Consider the following 19,331-nt stretch of genomic DNA (forward strand, 5'->3'; position numbering starts at 1 on the left):
TTGGGTGTAAATATGTTGCTGCAGCTTCACATTGCTCAACAAAGTATGCCATTGAAAGATCATCAAGATAATTTTTCTCCTGATTTTTTATTTTATGAATGCAATTATTAACCATCTGTATGGTCCTCACAATACAGCGTAAATATTCCAACCAGTCTTATCAAAGTGCTGCCTTTTTCCCATCCCAACAAGCACAGTGTATTTTTGGGGGGGTATGGTTTTATCTTGGCTTGACAGCATAAAACTGGCAGTAATATTGACTCTGATTAAATGATTTTTTTGTGCAAAGTCTTTAAAATCCTACTTTGTGTGCATCAACACATACAGGCTTATGCATAAAAATAAAAATTCTGTTTTGAAGGTTTTTGAGGAACAGAATCAATAAATATTCTGCTTGTTCTTTTTGACTCAGAGTTCATTGTTTATTAGGAGCAGGTAGATTTTCAAATCTTTGGCTCAATTTCTGCATCTCTGTATATTATGGTACTTTTATTCAAAAACAGAGCATGGCAGTCGTGCTGCTTGCTGTTAAATTTTATGGTAACCACTTTAAACTAACAACAAGCTGGATTTTAGTGAGAGCAGCCAGTGCATCAGAATGAGCTGCAGCTGCTGAACATAAATTGAGTTTCTTACTCTGGCTCCATCTCCACAGTTCACAAAGACGACATTAGCACTGAAGCATCGCCCTTCACTGCTGATTTAATTAAATACCCCTGCAACGCCTTCAGGAAGCCGCGAGAGGAGCTCAAAGTCAACTGGACGTCTGCGTTCGGGACTTCCACCCTCGTTTTCTCCGACATGACTGAGAAGCCAAAGCCTGTAAAGTCCCCGCTCTCCCCAGCCGGCAGTCATTTGAATTCCTTGGCGGCAGAACGAGGTTTGTATAAAAACAGCTTCTGCCAAGGGACAACAAGCGCCAATTATGCCTCTGGTGGCTGGCAGAAGCAAAGTGCAGAGCTCTCCAAGGGGGAATCACTGGCCTCCTACAGTCACCCTTCCAAGAAAATGAGAATTGATCACAGCCTCCTTCCCAGTAACAAACCTCCAAATGGAACCCCCAACTCAGGGTGAGCGAACCTCTTCCTTGGCCAAATAATGAACAACTTTATAATAAGATAAGTTTTTTTTTTCTTTTTTGTTTGCAAGTTCAGGCAGATGAGTTAGGAAAAAGATTCTTTGCAACGTTGTTAAAAAAATGTTCAAAAATGTATTGCCATGGCACTGCAGCGGCCATATACAATAATTGCCAACAAACATTGTTACATGCGGCTGAAAAGATGGCCCTCGCTTGCTAATAAGTGTTGATGTGACAGGCATTTCCTGTGTTTCATCCGCAACATATTTCACAATAATAAGACTGTTTCTTCTTCTGTCAGTGTGTGCAGAACAGAGGCAGCAAACACTGCAGCCTCCATTCCTCCCAGTGCCCCTTGTTGCTCATCCCATCGTCGTCCCACCGTCCTCAGAGTGGTCCACAAGGAGGGTGAGAATAAAGGACGACAGTTTTATTCCTGCTCCCTGCCAAGAGAGAACAAGTGCAACTTCTTTCAGGTGACACTGAAAGCCAACTTCTTTTTGTTGGGTTTTCTTTCAACTTGTCCACAATAGAAGTTTAAAACTAAAGAAACAACTTTTCTCCCCCCTTCCGCTGTTGCAGTGGGCTGATTTGCACTTTCCTTTTTGTCACCATGGGAAACGCTGTTTAATGAGGACGGTTCTGAAGCTGGGTCCAAACAATGGCAGGAATTTCTTCACCTGCAGCTTTCAAAAGGGTAAACAATGCGACTTTTTCCAGTGGACCGAGAACAGGCCAGGACTTTCCATCCTCCCTGGCTGCTAACTCATCAAAGCCTCACAGGTGCATCTCAATACATTAGAAAGATCATAGAAAAACTCTATTTCAGTCACTGAAATCAAAATGTGAAACTAAGATATTACATACATATAAGGCGATATATTACTGGTTATTTACAGTTTTTCAAACTGTCAAAAAGAGACTCCAGGAACTCTGCATCTCCAGACTGAAATGCAAAACTTACTTTGTTCTACATGAAAGACCCTGAAACCAGTTCAGTCTTTCAGATGTAATGATTTTTCTGGTTCGTAACACAGTTCAGTTCTTGCTCATGTCATGGATTCGTCTGTGTGACTTCAGTCACAGTCTATGTTTTCTTTAAAAACCTGCACTCTCTCCCTAATAATTGCACACCTTTTACTACCACACTTTTTCCTTCCCCTAAACTTTCAATTTCATTAGTATTCTTGAATCCTGTAGTCCTGACAGTCAGCTACTTTTGGAGCAGCATTTTGTTGGTTGCCCTCCTTGTGCAGAGTGTCGGTGACTTCTTTGTAAATAATTCTCAACAAAAAATATAAAATTACTTTTACAGGTGTGATGCAACATTGAAGTATATATACATACAAAAAACAAGGTAAAACATTTTGAATGACTCTATAATAATTAGTTTCTTTGTGGTGTGAATTTGAAATTAATAAAACTTTTGATGAGGACACCTGATTATAATCCATCCTCAGATTATGACCCAATAAAAAATAATATATTTCCATTTATTTTGTAATGTTTTATTGGTGTGATTTTATACTTGTTTTATCAAAAGAAATGATCAGAATAAAAATTCACCTTGTAATCCAGAGATAATGTGACTGAGTTTGTTTAAAAGCAAGGCACAGATTTTAGGACTGCTGTGTCTGACTCGGAGTCGGCCACCATGTAGTGGAACTGTGTGAGGCTGGGGACCTTATTACACGCTGCACCTGAGAAAACATAAACACACCTGTTAGACAGAAACACTTCTTCTTCATTATCACTAAAACAACGTGATTTCATTTATTTTTTCCTACATTCCTGTTTAATGCATGTTGAGACCTTTCTCTACCTCCGTTTAAGATACATATTAATCCTGCTGCTTCTTTCCTATTATTGTGACTAAACTGTAAATATCAGGGAAAATGTGTTATTTGGAGCTGAAAGAGGATTAAGACCTGCGTTAAAGAAGGAAAGCCAAAAGATGTGTGGGTTTCAAAGTTTGCCACTGTTGCCATGAGAACAAAATTTTGAGGGCTGGACCGATTTGGGGGAGCTCCAGGAGGAACAATGGATGACAAACCTAAAAGCAGAAGATACTTTGATGTGTGTCTCAGATCCAGTAACCTTTAGAGAAAACATAAATCGATGTAACTAATGCAGAACCTCTGTTTAAAAAAAAAGTATTTTTCTAAAACATCAAACAGAAAATTCACCCATCAGTTGTACCATTATAATCCTAAGCACATAATGTGAACACTGCTTACAAAGCAATGTTTTGCTCCAGTATTCACATTAATGTCTTTGAAAAATATGGATTCAGATTCAGGTTTTAATATCTTGAGATCTGTGTGATGTTCTCATCAGAAATCGGTAATGAAAAAAAAAGTTTTTTTTTTTTTTTTTTAAATAATAATATACAAGGAACTTTATTTTGTTTTCAGAACTGATGTGTTGAAATTTAGGTTTGGTATTCTGTTTTATTTTGTATTATTTTTTCTTTGTTTAAAGTAAAAACAAAATCTGTAGAATAAAGATAAATCAGTTCTTTCACTTGCGGACAAAAAGGCACCTAATTGGAAAAAGTGAGTGAGTCATATGTAATTAAAATCTGATCACACTATTTTGTAGTTCTGTTGCAGTAATAATTTAAAAAGTATTGATTACTTCTTTGCATAGTTTTTTTTTTTTTTAGGTAACTGCAGTAATTATAACCCCACAAACATATTTATCTTAAATAACACTCAATTGAAACAGGCTTCACTAAGTGCATTTAATAATATTTGTTAATGTATTAATGTTTTCATGACAATGAAGAAAATGGTAAAATAATTCACATTAAAAATTTTATGTAAACTCATAAGAAATCAAAATTTGTCAAGTATTTTCACAGTTATGATAAATCCCCACTCATAACCAGAAGTCGCTTTTTCTTCTGTACATCGCAGTGTTCAGATGAGGATTGTTAAAAATGTTTTGTTTTTTATGGATCTCAGTCTCCGCCCAATGGGCAGCGACTTCACTTTCCTCATCCACATTATGGTGCCAGAAACTGGCCGATTTATTTCCTTTTTCTTGGTGATTTTATGTTTTCATCATTAAAAAACTCTGTACATCTGCTAATTTTTAATGGCCACAAAATAGAAAGAGAGGGTGTCACAATTTAACAGATTAGCTCTTGGATCTAATGTTCTTATGCTGGCATTGGCGCCATATCTCCAACTACCTTTGGATCGTTCCAAATAGACTTTGTTCAATTTTATACTAGTTCTGAATGGTGACCAAAAAAATAAAATAAAGAAAAGATACTTTCCAAATCAAAATCTGTAGATCAGACTTGTAATGGTTCAAAGCTTGAGTTGGTGTCTGCAGGCAAATATGTAGGAATCCTGATTGTTGACTGGTTCATATCTCACATCACACAGCTGTTAAAAAACTAAAGCTAAAACGTTCCTTCCTTTTGAAGACTTTTATATCTCCACTCGATTCAGGTGGAAATATACATTTTACTCAGTTTTCCCAGGAGCTTTGAAATTCATAAAAAACTTTTAACCTTTTATTCACAATATCATGTTGCAGTCTAGAGTTGGATATATTCTCATTTACAGTTATTCTGGTGTTTACCTTCATGTATAACATTCTGCATCAAGCAAAACCACACAGAATTACCAATTTTGTTCACATAACCTGTTTTTATCATCTGTGCCTGGAGCTTGCACTGCAGTTGGGGAAATGTGTTAAAAAGAGTAACGTAAAGTCAGAGGATGCAAGTATAAGTGGAAAATCAGTTTGACACTTCACTGTAAATCAGTTTTCTTTATAAATCAGAAGTTTTTATGGTCAATGAAGCAGGCAGTCTTTATATCGCTTAGCATGTTTCATTCAAAATGTACCTGAAGTTCCACAATCTCATGAATATAGTTTATAAACTTGACATTGAATCTTTCTCATCAGCCAGTGAAAATTCTTAGGGTGAGGCAGAAGGCAGCGCTGATAGGGGGCAGTGTTGAGCTCAAAAGGCAAAATGAGCAGCAATGGCTTTTCTTTTATGTACTGAAAGACTTGAGAAGAATCAGAAAAATACAGTGGGAAGCAGAATTATTTGAAAACCTGAAGGCAAGCAAGGAAGATTTTCCAACAGATGAGGGAGAAATTTGTGGAGAGGACCTTACATACAAAAAAAGGGGAGATCAAGCAAAAAAATATGTAAATTTTGAGCTTAGATAGACTTTATTTAAGCTATCATTTTGTTGAACAGCATGGAATCAATGAAAGCATAACGAAATGTTTCAACTGAGGTCGAAATTGGAATCTAAGCTTCAGTTTTGGGTTTTATTTAATTTGTGCGTTTGATTCCAGAGGAATCGTTGCGTCACAGGTCATGAACCTCACTGCATGTCACTGGATCAAACATTCCTGTCAAACAAAGACGAATATCTGTCTGTTGTCAAGTGCTTTTCTTTCTCTTTGTTTGTTTTTAGAGGTGGAGGGGTGAATTTATAAATTAAACTGCAGAAAAAAAGAGCAATGTTTATATCAGGCTGCTATTCCTTTAAAAATGTTCTGGCTCTTGTCTAAAAATAAATGGAAAAGATGTCAATATCCAACCATGGGAAGGAACTTTTTAGGCTTCATTTATGCAGGATTGTCTTGTGAAAAAAGTTGTATATTAACATCATAGCACTATTAGGTGAAAATCAATCCATTATGTTTAGTCTCCCACCCCCGCCTTCATCCCAGCGGGTATGCGTCATTACCTTTGGAAAAAGAGTCCATTTGTGAACCCATACACTCACCATAATGGCCTGTTGTGTTAGCGCAGATTATGGCTCCAAAGAAGTCTGAGTAATGCCTCTTGATTCTGGAGATGGCCGACTTGCAGGCTGCTGAGGGATCGGCCCCGTTCCTCATCAGCTCCACAGCCAAGTAGCTGTTGGCAGCAGAACATGGAGAAGACATGAGCAAAGCTAACAAGGCTGCAGAGGGTCACAGACCAGGATCGTGCTAAAGATGCCTTCAGAATAATAATGTGATCTGGAAATGAGCACCGAAAATAAACATCAACAATCAGTGAGTTTTCTCTCCTTTTAAGTTATGTTTGCTGGACAGTTAAATACCAATGTTGTTAACCTTGGTATTCAAAGGCCAAAGTGATAAAACAAAGAGTTTCATTTCATTACATTAGACAAAAACAAAAAAAAACACCACTGATGAAACGCTTACAATGTCCCCTTACAAATTACATTACTTCTGTTTTTGTCACTTTTAAATGTTTCAAATGAAAGTATTGGTATAAAACAAAGAGAATCCATGTAACTTCAAAACACTGTTTTAAAAAGATTATTTTATTACTCAAATAACAAATTAACTAAGTTAACTTAACTGAAAATAGAAATTGCTCACCAGAAAATTCTCATTATAGAGGGACAGAAAAGAAGAAAGATTTGGAAGTGGCCTAGTCTAAGTCTAGGCTTAAATTCAATTGAGAAGATGTAGAACAACTTTAAACACGTTATTCATTTTAAAAATGCTCCAATGTGACTGAAGTTTTCTGCTAACAGCGTGGGCCAGAATTTCTCCAGAGATGTAAAAGACAGGGCGGCAATTACTTTCTCACATGGTTGGTTTGGATAGTTTTCTTCTTTTTAATAAGATAATGTTAAAAATAATTTGTTTTGGTCCAGTTATTTTTGTCTTTGAATTTGTTTGAGCTGAAAATATTAAAGTGAAACAACAAGGCTTTTTCAAAGTGCTATTTATAAATCCTGCTCCCTTGTGAATCCTTCTGAACATACATCAAGATGTCATTTGTTACATGTTAGATACCAGGAAAGCAGGCTTTTCTTCTGTTAAAATAGTGCATTATGTCATTAACGTCTAAAACTAGAGGCTGTTTCTCCTCGGTATACACATCAAAGATGGTTATAAAAATATGGATAATGGTTAGGAGGTTGGCCTCCAATCACACCATTAGGAGGAGAAATGTGGGCTTACATAAACACATCTCAGTCTGTTGATAAGCAGCTACTCCAGCAGGTAGATGGAAAAAAAAAACATTTAAACAGGCAGCCCTCAGATGTGTTCACCAAACTGGGCTGAGATAAAAGCTATAGCATAAAGAAATAAAAAAAGGTAAAATCTCACTTCTGTTCAGAAATGTGCCGATGACAGTTTTGGGGCAACGTAGCCATGCCTCTTTTTTTCTTCTCGTTCTATTTATGTGTCTGGTGTTCGAGGGGTGACACTAGCAGCTGAGGGCTTAAAACCAACACATCACAAATCAAAGCATCTTTTGCTGCTGAGGTGAAGCAAACAGAAAACTACATTACAGTTGTTTTTAACGGTTGAAGAATAAAAATCAAACTTCAGAACCATGAGATGGATCCAGCCATCATGATCAAGACAGATCAGCTGTGTGTAAATTTAAATAGCTGGAAACCACCTGAAAACACAGCAAAAAGACTGTTTATACGCTAAAGATGCACCTCTCTTCTTCCCTATATTAAAAGACTTTGGACTTTCAAGTCAACTATAATATAAATCGATAAATTACTGACAAAGGTATTCATACCCCTTTTTTATCTTATTTTATGCAGTACACCAACACACATTAATACTCGGTTTTGAAGTGGAAGAGATATTTTGCGAATAAAAAACAGAAACGTGGTTTGAATTTGTATTCAATGTATTTTGATCTAATACTGTTAAAATGTGGAAGAAAATTAACAATAATACCTTCAATTCATTAGACACTTTTCTTATCCCAAGGGAAAATTAAGTGTTATATCTTCAAAGACTTGTTGGGACGGTGATGCTGTGCGCTGAATTGATTCTCTGTAGCACTTCGTCTTGCAACTAATCTGAAGGGCCTCTGACTGAAGACTCTGAAGAGGCATGACATGATAACAGCTCAACATGCAGCAGAGATGATATTCCACAGTAACACAACCCAATCAGTCGTAGACAAGTTCTGCTAAGCCGCCACATTTGCTTTTGTTGCTCATCTTTAAATCTCTGTCTGGCTCTACAGTTAGAGCGCTGGGCAGAAAAACGAAGTCAGGGTTATGATGTTTATCCATTAAGATCGATAGAAGAGATGGTTTGATCTTTTATAAGTTTAATAGCTGCATACTATCCTAAACCAAAGGGAATCATTTTCCAAATATTGAAAAGCATAAAAAATATATATTGTACATAAATTGAGAAAAATAACAAAGCAAACTTAACATTGCAGAGCTACTCCAACATACTGACACCATGAGCGACGCAGTTCTACAATTCTGATCACACCGACCTCAAAGGTCAACACGGTGGTGGCAGCATCTTGCTGTGGTTATTCTTTTATCCAAAAAATCTGTTTACAGGTGAAAAGAACTTGAAACTGCAATGGATATCCACAGTTTAACATGAACAGAGAGGTTCAGATCAAGGCATGCTTTTATGCTAGAATGGCCCAGTCAAAGTCCATAAAAGAAACCATCTGGAAACATGTGCAAAGCTGACAGACATACCCCATAAGTGTTCTCAAGTATCGACTCAGGGCTGAATTCAGAGGTGGGAAACATGAAAGGTCTGATCATGTTTGCACAGCCTGACTGTGTCTGTGATGCCATCCTCATGTTTTATCACTGGGAAACAGAAAAAAAATCACCTGGGCAGAAAACGCATCATGATGTCTCCGTCTCCAGTGGCGGCGGCAGCACCAGCTGCGCTGTCTGCGTAGGCTCCTGCTCCGATGATGGGGGAGTCTCCAACGCGGCTGCAGCACATCAGATAGTACCAACATTTAAACATTAACAAGTTCTACACAACAAAATACACACAAAACTGGATGTTTAGTTCTCACTTGTTACAATCCAACATTTATTTGTTTCCAGAACTTAACATTTTCAGAAATAAACACTTGACCTAGTTAAAGTATTGTCAGTTAGTGCAATCAGCTTTTCAGTAGATATTATTCTGTGTCCACATCATCCTAAAGCTTTTATAACTGATGCAAACAAATATTTGTTCATTTCATACTGAGAAGCATCTTGTTTCTATTGATTTTGTCAGATTCTAAAAGACTCATCTACCTGTATGAAAACTTAAGTTCTAAGGAAATATTTCATGCTTGATTTATGCAGTCCACTACAAAGATAAAATATAATGTTAACTATAGTTTTATTAGTTTGCAATTGAAGGGAAAATGTTTTTGAAGGAAGATTTTATATTCAAAAACAGCCTGTTTTGACTTCCCCAAAGTGGTGTGTTCAGCAGCATGTTTTTACAGCAGATCAGAGGAATGAACCAAACATGCCTTTAAAAGAACAACTTCACTCATTTCCAGAAGGTTGCCAGATACTTAAAAGTTTATGCAGAATCCTTCAAACTAATTATTTAGCTTCAATGCACATAAAAAGGAAGATATTGACATAAGTTGCACGAATGGTAAATGTAAACATGGGCCTTGAAAGGTTTGAGAAACATTCAGAACTAAGTAATTATGTGAAGTGTTTGCATCTGAAATTCAGCCATTGAAATATTCAAGATTAGACTGATTTCAGATACAGTTACCTTAAAAATGTCAAATTAATAAACTGCTGTTTACCATCACTTCTACTGCCTTCACAGCAATACGGAGGAGGATTAAGTCAAATGATTTCAGATTTCAATACTACATTGTGGAAATCTGAGAACAAAAGTCAAGATATTAGTCCATATCGCCCAGCTCTACATTACAATAAGTACATCTATTGCACTTATTGAAGCTCTTTGGAAGAAACTCCATCTCTAATTTTTGCTCTTGCTCTTTACCTGATGAAATCAAATGTTATCACTTATTAAAATTTCAGCACCTGTTGACAAAGTAAACAGGTGCTGATTGTGTTTATTGCCAAGCACTGAGTGATGAATTTGCTTTTGTTTGTTCATAATATCTTCGAGCTCAAAATTCAAACTTGCTTCATTTTTCCTGTTCAAAAACTGAGCAGTAATCAGACAGTAAAAGTCTGCAGGCATGATTTTAAAATTCTCACTGCGGCTCCCTGCAAATAAATACAGAGCTGGGCAAACACACATTTCTCAGTATTTAGCATGAGAGGAGCCAGACTCTCTGACAGGCAGGAAAGTATTTTTCTTCACCAACATGGTCATCTCCAAACAGCTATTAGGCGAAACTCGGAATCCAATTCATAAACATTCCTGAGACATGATCAATTGCTAGAAAAAAACACTCTGTCACCCCGAGAAGCATTATCCATTTCAGATCAATGTTGTAAGAAAGTTTACAATGATTTTACAGGAAGGCCAAGAGAGGTTTAAAGATCGGTAGTTTCCATTAGGTTTAGTGTGAGTCTGTGTCTATAGAAGAGATTAAAAAGGAAAAAACAGCCCATATGGAAGAAAATATACTCAGAACATTGAAATTTTAGAACATCAGTGAAATAAAATCTACACACCCTGGAACCTTGTGTGATAGTCCATTAGTTGATGTTCCAGCAGCCGTGTGACCATCTTTATCCATGGCAATCATCCCTGGTGCAAAGAAAAAAGCAAAATGCAAGTTGATTCAGTTTATTTGTAAAGAACCAGTTCACAGAATAAAGTTATTTCAATTCAATCACACATACATTCCAACTGATAAACAAACAATACATAATTAGTAATTATTCAAAAGTTTACATCTAAAGAAACCCAGCAGATTGCATCAAGTCATATACTTGTAGCATATATTAAACTTGTAGTTTAATTAATATTAAGTTTTATCATGAAACAGATTCTGTTTGCTGAGTCGTGGTTCCCTGAATACATACTTAGAGGAAAAGAGATAATGAGCATTCCTTCATATCTGAATCGATGCAAAACACAAGAATTCAACCGGAGAAAGTAGAAAGCTGAGTCCAGGGCTCAGCAACACCTACCTATGGTGTCATGGGAGTGTATATTAACCTGCCGCTCTCCATTACACTGTGTCTGCGCTGCTTTTGGTCCGTAAGGTCCACACGACGTTGACGGATCTGGACTGACGTTCTGTTGACAGATGATGAACAGAGATAATTTCTTCCATCATGTTTTTCGTCCTGGGACTGATTCACCACAGCAAAACACGACTGAAGTACCCCAAATTTTAAGCAGTTAAAAAAATATAAAAAATCAGCAGATTTTCAGTGGAAATGGTTTTGGAGCTCAAATGTAATTTTAGCTGTCAGGTCTAAAAACTGACGACTACAAGAAAAAAGCCATAAGTGAGGCACCTCCATGTTCATTCAGAGTGGCTTTAGGTATCATTTCAGCTGTGATTACCTGAGAGCTTGGAGTGGCAGTTTAAGCTGCAGAGTAGTGTGATCAGTTTTTCTACCCAGTTAAAGTAGAAGTTTTATTCTGATAAAAATTAAAGAGCATCCACGTTTAATATCAATAAAAAACAAGTTTTGTTAAACTTCCTTCTAAAAAAGGTCAAACTTTTGCATCATTCTTTTGAGATTCAAGTGGCTCCTTTATTGATATGATAAGAATTATCATGTTATATTGTAATATTAGTATTCTAGTACCTCTGTTGGACAACGTCGACCACGCTGTGTATGAAGGTGAAGCAGAACTGAAGACCTCCTTCAGTGCATCCTATCTACACAAAAGCGTTTTTACAGATCCCTCTTTCCAGCTATTAGACTTTATATCCATCACTGATCCCAACAAACTTTACATTTACAACTTTACTTTACATTTACCACCAAAAATGTTTTAAGAATGTGTGGTTTGCTTTTCTATTCAACCACATTTGGCTGCAATTCCAGCTGCAGTCTTTAAGGTACTGCTGTGCAGACATCTTCTTTTTCCAAATAACTTCAGTCAGACTGGAAGGAGATAATCTGAACCCAATCTGCAATCTGTACTTAATTGGTTTATTGCTGCTCAGAAAGTGGTTTAGGAATGACAGAATTGTGAAAGTGATGTTTCCATCTGAAAATCAAACTGACAAGCAGAGTTGTGATGAACATCTGTTTCTCTGGCTTCAGCTCAAATACTGCCCATCTTAGCTGATTCGTAAAACAAACCAAGAAACAAACTAAACTTTTGCAAGATTGATATTCTTAACAGCTGTACAAATAATTCATCAGAAGCACAAATTGACCGACAGAAGTTATTAAAAAGAACCAAAAGCTTCAGTGTCTCCTCTCTCTTGTTTGAGTCCATTTTCTGAAAAGCTGTTTTCAGATGTATAAAAGAACCACAATGTAACAAATGAAGACTTTAAACCCAGCAGATAGTCTTTTCCTACTCCACAACCTGAGCTGCTCCTCTTCTTTAGGATGTATTCCCTGTTTGGATTTGCCATATTAAAAAAAAATATGCATATTTTCTCCCATAATTTTATACTGAAGATTCCTTTTTAGTTGAGCAAATCATGTTGCTTTAAAAACTGAGGTTTTCGCTCTGTCTTCTTTTCCATAGATTTTAGATTGCTATGGATCATGACTTTGACTAGGCCATTCTAACATATGAAAGTACTTCCAACTAAACCTCTCCATTCATAGATATAAAGACTAATTATTTTAGAGTTATTGATTCATTAGTTACATTTCAACCCAACTTCCAACATTCCCATCCACTCATTCTGAGGTTTTCTGCACTGCAGATATTTCCAATAATAGCTCCAGGAACTTCAGAGCCATAAGTTCAGCTCCTAAAAGTATGAATAGAGAAAATGTGATCAATGGAACAGTGGATGATCTCTGGATACATAATGCCTCCCTGATTCTATAGATGTTGTGACATTGTTGTGGAAATGAAGAGGAGTCTTTTGAAGAGAAGCAACAGCTCATTGCTGTAGGGCATCACCTTTACCACAAAAGCTGACTTTTTTTTTTCTGAGGTACTTTAGTATGCCTGTCAATTTTCCCTTTTGAAATCAATCTTTTGGAAGCAGTGCGCCCGTGGCAGATACAAGCGAGGAAAGAAACAGCCTCACACACATGCACTTACCTTTCGATAATTAGGTTGGCAGTTGCCCTTCAGCCACTGTGAGAAAACATTCAAAGATTCGTTGGTAGTCAGGTCTTCTGCAACAAAGCCCATGTTTTCAGCAAACACAGAGGCTACGAAGAGAGAGGAAACACTTGGGTCAAGTTGCACATAGGAGACCACTTTGACCTCAGGTTAGGATTTAAAAAAGGTTCACAGACAAAGAAGGGACTGCGAGCAATTTTAATTCATTTCAGCATCAGTTTATCTGGTTTTAAAAGAGCTGCCGCTTTCAAAGGTTTCCATCATTCAACTTTGGGAGGAATGGCGTAGCAATTATGATGAATTGGTCATCAGAAGGATATCATGACATACAACAGAAATGATTGAATCTCCCAGATATAATCATGTCCATAATAAGAGTTAGTAAAGCTCCATATAAAGCTGTACAGACATTGAGAACAAAGTTGTTCATGAAGAAAAGTGTTCTGAAGGAAAAGGAATAATAGGTTGTTTAAAAAATTGCATCTGCAATTTTCTTTGCAAACTCAAACACTTCCTGTATAAACTTAAAAATGCTTGAGATTGAGTTTTTCTGTGAATCCCTTACATAAGCACTGCTTTTGATAACTTTCGTATCTGGACTGCATGGAGTCGAACAACTAGACTACAGTCCACAGGTTCTTATGATCTCTTGGTTTTACCTCAAACTGAATGTTTAATATCTCCACAGAGTCATTTTGTCAACAATGGGACTTTGCAGGGATTTTCCTGATTGTCTTTTGATTGCTGCAGAGCTTTCAGGTAACTGCAGAAACCTGCAGCCGTCTCCAGTCACCCTACAGCTGGTTGTTGGGCTCAGGCTTTTTATTATTATGATAAACTTGATTGATTGATCACCAGTTTCATTCCACATGTGTACTTTTTTATTTCTTCATGTGGGTTTTAAAAACATCTGAAATTTCATCTAAATTTAAACATTCAAAACATATTTCCAGTTAAAAACATTGAGATGTTTGGCACTTATTTTTCCTGCTGCTAGTAAGCTGATTTGTGATGTTTCACTGCTAACATTTTGAACAGAACTGTTCATCATGCTCGGTAAAAAGCTTCAGTTCCTGTTCATCCTTCTCTCCTCGTCCACAGCATAAAGCAGCTCTTGAACAGTTTTTTTTTTTTTTTTTTTTTGTACTACCGGTGCGCAATTATACTCTTCAGGCTCCGGGGACCATATGACCCATGTGTTTTTCACTTACTCCTAATGATTGTCATTTCATTTAAAAGCCTATGCTGTGTCTAAAAGGTTTGGGTTCTAATTGAGATCATTAATGCAGATTCAAGCGTCCTCAGACGCTGAAAGCGGTTCCTTTTAGACTCTATAGAATTATACTGAAACAGGCTGTTATGTTAGAAATGCAATTTACATTCTGTGTGTTGTTCAAATAAATGAGTCCATTATTCCTGGTTGTATCACCCAGGGTGCATGAACAGCAATCCCTACATACCTGACTCTCCCACTAGCATCGTATGTTCAGTGCGCTCCATCACGGCTCTGGCGACTCCAATAGCATTTTTGATTCTTCTCAGGTCTGCCACCGCTCCCACCTCCATCGAGTTACTACTCAGAAAGCACACGCAGACAGAAAGCATTCCTGTTGGTTGACTGCAGCCAAATACCATCTGTGAGCAATATATCTCCATTACAAATCAGTGTTGGGTAAGATTACAGAGATCATATCTAACAAAAAAAAAACTGCTTGAATCTCAAGAGTGTGCATAGTTTTTTTTCTTACAGATATAGTATTAATCTGTTGACTGCTCTACTGGATCATCAGGCAGGTGTTTGTCGAGATTCCTGCTCTTATGCAGGAATGTACAATGTGTCTGCTGGTGTTTATTAAATTTCTTCTCCATGAATATTGAATCGTGTAAAGGAAAACATCCCTGCACAATGCAGTCATAACTGAGAAACAAAAAAGGGTAAAATTTCAGGGGGCATTCACTAGAGAAAGAGTAAACAGCTTGCTACTTTTCTTTTGTTGTAAGCTGACATTTACTTCTCATTATAACTTCTGAGACTGTAAATGTTAGTATTTAAGCACCTAATAACTGGAACGCTTTCAGATCATAATGAGACTCTTAATTAGTACGTCTCTGCAGAAGGCTTGAAGGAAAGGTCAGCCAGTTAAGTGTGGAAATGTTAAAGATACATAAAAATAAGCAGCACAAATTGTAAAATAAGTAAATACATAAAAAGGAATATGTTGACAGCCGCATGTGACTGATTAGCATTTTTAAGATGTGAATCATGTAAACATACATTCTAATTTTAAACCTCTTCACATATTTTTTTCTGTCAATTAAAATATATTTCATGCTCACATCAGATAGTGTTGAAGCTTTATGACTTAAAACAAGCTGATTTGAGCTGATTTTGTTTCCAGTGGCTTCACATGATGTGCAAATGGCAGCTAGTTATAAATAATAACCATATAAGAGAAAAACATTTCCTGCTTTTAATGCCGACTTCACTTGTAACTGTGTCTGTTTTCTAAATCATTATACTGTATAAATTCTAATTCTTTCTTTGTGTAGAAGCATGGTGTCTGCCCATTACCCGTTCATGATCATGGCATCCAGTGTGGTTTCTCCAGTCTCGTCAGGGCTGCCGCCAAAGCCCACAGTGCCGTCACATTGGTCAACTTCGCAGCGAGCGCAGCCTTTCTCCACAGCGTCCAACACGGAGCCGCCCGACTGCAGAGCATGCCATGCTTCACAGGAAGACAACCAATCAGGATGCAGGGTCAAAAATATGTTTAAGAGAACACAAACAGTATGAGAATAATACTCTGGAGGTCAAAAAAGAAGATAAAAGTTAACCAACCAGCATTAAAATGAAATATTATAAACCACTGGAAAGTAGCTGATTTTAGATCAATAATAGAAAATATTTGTTGTTTTTGGAATATAAAATAATTTTACAATCACAAACTCTGGTGTATTTCAGACCAAGTTGAAAATAATAAGAAGAAAAAACTTCAACTTCCCATGCTTGTTTAGCTTTCCTGTACCTGATAATGAAAAGTGATCCCACAGAATGATGGTGCCACCTCTGTGTCTGGTGGTGGGGATGGTGCAGGTGTAAGGTTTCCTTTCTCTGCCTCTCAGGTCCTCTGAGCAGAACATTTTCTTCTGACCCCTTTGCAACTGATTCTTCTCACTCAATTTGCTCACCTGAGGTGGCAGATCTCTGCAGCTCCTTGTCTTAGCATTTGCTAATTCTTCCAATTTTGTCTGCAGACTACACAGTTCTTCATGAAAAGCTCAAAGCTGGAAGAATTGTTTTATAACCTTTCAAAATGGATCCATGAATTGGTTGCACAGGCATTTATTTATGGGTTTCAGAGCAATGGGGTGTTGAACAGAGATGTCCAGACTTTAGACTATAATTTGTAAAAACAAAGGAAGATTATTTATAATTTTCTTCCATTTTACATTTTTCCACAGCCTTGTGTTGGTCTGTCACAGAAAATCCCCCAAAGCACAGCAAACTTTGTTTTTCTAACATGACGAAATGTGGAAAAGTTGGTGAAAAAGAAGCCGCGTTTGGCAAAAACACAAATCTGTGCTGAGCCAAAACGAGTCAGTTTTGCATGATCTCCGAGATGACCAATGCGACGGCTTCCTGCTAAACAGGGGGGCTCACAAGCATTTGGTCACTGATCCCCTAAGAGCCCCTGAGGGATCAACACACCAACTGATGCTACAGCCATCATCTTCCCATTAAATGCTCTGGTTAGTTCGGCTTTATTTTCTTTTCAGTCCAAATGTAAATTATGTTTTTTTCTCTCTTTTACAAAAACAAGCAGACTAGAAGTGGAGATAATCCCGCTGATGCCTGTTACTGCAATCTCCCAATGGAAAACAGTTGCTGGGGTAAATTAAGGTTTGCGGCTTGCATTGTTAAATATTTCTCACAAAATATTCCCGGGTGTATTTTCCAATTTCATTTCCTCTGCATGAAAAAAAGAAAGAGCTGACAGACACCTGATGTATTAACGGGCATCCATCTATCCAAGTGCGAGACTCTCAGCTGAACTTAAATCATCAACGGCCCTGAGCTGATGCTTAAGATGTTTTGAATACCGTTTCTATCATTTTTGGCGCTGAGCTGTGCACCCACTGGAAATCGACTTGATGGATAAGTCACAAGCGACGGCAAAATATTTTCAGTTTCAATTTGAACATGTCCAATGTATCACCCTGAAGGAAATCAAACAGAGTGAGGGCAGGCCTGCTGGCGGCAGCTATGAATCCTCGTGGGTTCAGCCTATTTCATACCCTCATCTAAGACTCGGCTGGTCTTTCATACGGATAAGCTCTAGCTGAGTCACAAGTACACAAGAAAAAAAAAAATTTAATGGTGTGAGTAGAGAAACGTGAAAATAGCGGTTATGAATCGGCCAGGGCCTGAACTTAACCACACATACACTCTGCAGGGACACACACACTCGTTTTTTCTGCTTTCATGGTTGAAAATTAGTCCAAGGGATTAATTTCTCAGGTATTAATAAGTTTGCAGCAAAGATGTGACAACACAAATATTTTCAGAGCTGCAACATTTGCATTTTTCATTATACTTCCTAGTTTTTTAATCATTTAGTCCACAAGAGGTAAGTAAACACCATATTACTTTTGCTAATGAATAGTAAGGAATTTTGAATATTCACAGAAATGTCATTGTTTATAATTTCTCACCAGTAAAGGTGACATTTTAATCTATTATAATTAACAGAGATTGATCTAATCACACAGTCAGCTAATCACAGTGGCTGAAGATTATATCAGTAAGGCAACAAAAGTCTATAAAAATTAAGAAGGTTGTTTGAGATGAAAAAATATATAAATGCAATTATTCAATATACATGTTTACAACAGCAGTAAATATTACAATCTGGTTTTTTAGATCAGTTACAAGCTGAGTAAACTGAATTTTAAAGACTAAAGGAGAATCAAACTGAACAACGTAAAAATGCAGCATTTTCTACTCAAACACATAAAGAATATTTTCTGTCAAAACAATTCAAAATCATTTCTACATTTAAAAATGTCTTGGATTGACCATTGTCACATGTGAGCACAAACTAGAAGAATGGATTTGCTTTTTTTTTCCCCAGCAGTCGTCAGCAGGGCTAATCACAAGCTGTGAAGGAGTTTATCTCACATGAATGCAAAAGAAAATGTATGCAGTTCAAATAAAACTGATTAATAAAAACAAATAATGATCACTATGTAATATTATTTACAGCATGATTTACCATAAGAACTTTTTGTCCTATTAGGTACAAGAGTGTTGACAGATTGTTGCAAGAATATAGAATTATTAAATAATATTGTTGCAGAAAATTCAAATATAATCATAACTTAAATTAATCAGAGAAGGTAAATCCTTGTTTCATTCCTTTATCTTATTTCAAACAATAGATCATTTTTATCTCAACCCCCATTTTTACAACCAAATTCATGTTTCTTTTATTAGGAAATCTCAGTTAGAAAATATAATCCTACTAAATTTTCAAAGTAAAATTGCTACCCATAATTAGGCGGATGCACCTACCTATGGTTTCGAAACTAATTAAGGCCACAATCTTATATGTCCAGGTTTTGTGTTTAAACGCCACCCACGACCCTTGCAGTGCCGGTACATACAGCGACATATAAATGGTGCGGACCCCACCTTTTCAACTCTTTAGTGAACGTGGAAACACGCAGGACGGACTGTGACCTACCTGCAGCCGTTGCGCTCTTAAATGGCCAAGTGTTGATGACCAGCGGTAACGAGGTATGTCCAAACCGAACATACAGCATTAAAAAGAACAAATGGAGCGATAAATGCATTTTTCCCTGTTCTGTTAACTTCTAGACACCAAAGCATGAAGCTGTCAGGTGACAGTAAACCACAAATAAAGAGGAGATTTCAAATAGAAGTCGCCTTAAAGAGAACTTCTTCTCTTGTAATTGTCAGGATGTTGCATATAGACTTCCTTGTTGTGTCACATGCTGAGTGGGCGGGGTCGGCATTAAAGGGACATTACACATCTTTCTTCAACACGCATTCAGTAGATTTGACTTACAAAATTAGATAGAAGACAGTCTGGGTTTAAAAGTATAAAAGAAACAATTTTGCATATTTGCACAGTTATAAAAACAGACTGCATCCTGCATTTCTGAATCTCCACACAGTGATGCATTAAAAAGGAGAAGGACATTTCTGTCCCATGGACAGTCCTTCAACAAGCTGATCCTGCACCAGTTCCAAATGAATACTTTGATCTAAATT

The 19,331-nt window shown here is 37.0% G+C and overlaps 2 protein-coding genes across 5 annotated transcripts in view; one reads left to right on the forward strand and one right to left on the reverse strand.

Moving 5' to 3' along the window:
* The window catches only part of LOC129360694 (endonuclease 8-like 3), a 17,774-nt gene extending 15,325 nt beyond the window's left edge, over positions 1-2,449 (forward strand). The window contains exons 9-11 of the mRNA XM_055031053.1: positions 656-1,070; positions 1,380-1,554; positions 1,661-2,449. Of these exons, the coding sequence (XP_054887028.1) occupies positions 656-1,070; positions 1,380-1,554; positions 1,661-1,843 (773 nt within the window). The 3' untranslated portion in view covers positions 1,844-2,449. The remainder of the gene's footprint in view (positions 1-655; positions 1,071-1,379; positions 1,555-1,660) is intronic.
* Positions 1-19,030, reverse strand: part of LOC129360695 (N(4)-(Beta-N-acetylglucosaminyl)-L-asparaginase-like) — a 23,547-nt gene extending 4,517 nt beyond the window's left edge. The window contains exons 1-10 of one of the 4 annotated variants that reach the window (XM_055031055.1): positions 16,063-16,411; positions 15,609-15,762; positions 14,497-14,609; positions 13,013-13,125; positions 10,951-11,059; positions 10,489-10,564; positions 8,700-8,807; positions 5,845-5,978; positions 2,645-2,778; positions 1,503-1,521 (exon numbers count right to left, since the gene is read on the reverse strand). In XM_055031055.1, the coding sequence (XP_054887030.1) occupies positions 2,678-2,778; positions 5,845-5,978; positions 8,700-8,807; positions 10,489-10,564; positions 10,951-11,059; positions 13,013-13,125; positions 14,497-14,609; positions 15,609-15,762; positions 16,063-16,177 (1,023 nt within the window). In that variant the 5' untranslated portion in view covers positions 16,178-16,411 and the 3' untranslated portion in view covers positions 1,503-1,521; positions 2,645-2,677. Of the gene's footprint in view, positions 1-1,502; positions 1,522-2,570; positions 2,779-5,844; positions 5,979-8,699; positions 8,808-10,488; positions 10,565-10,950; positions 11,060-13,012; positions 13,126-14,496; positions 14,610-15,608; positions 15,763-16,062; positions 16,412-18,780 lie in introns of those variants that run through there. The other 3 variants (XM_055031056.1, XM_055031057.1, XM_055031054.1) reach the window with 3 other exon arrangements.
* Between the last annotated feature and the right edge of the window lie 301 nt (positions 19,031-19,331).

Source organism: Poeciliopsis prolifica, unplaced genomic scaffold (assembly GCF_027474105.1).
Source record: "Poeciliopsis prolifica strain line A6 unplaced genomic scaffold, Auburn_PproV2 SCAFFOLD006, whole genome shotgun sequence".
In the NCBI taxonomy this organism is placed as follows: Eukaryota; Metazoa; Chordata; class Actinopteri; order Cyprinodontiformes; family Poeciliidae; genus Poeciliopsis; species Poeciliopsis prolifica.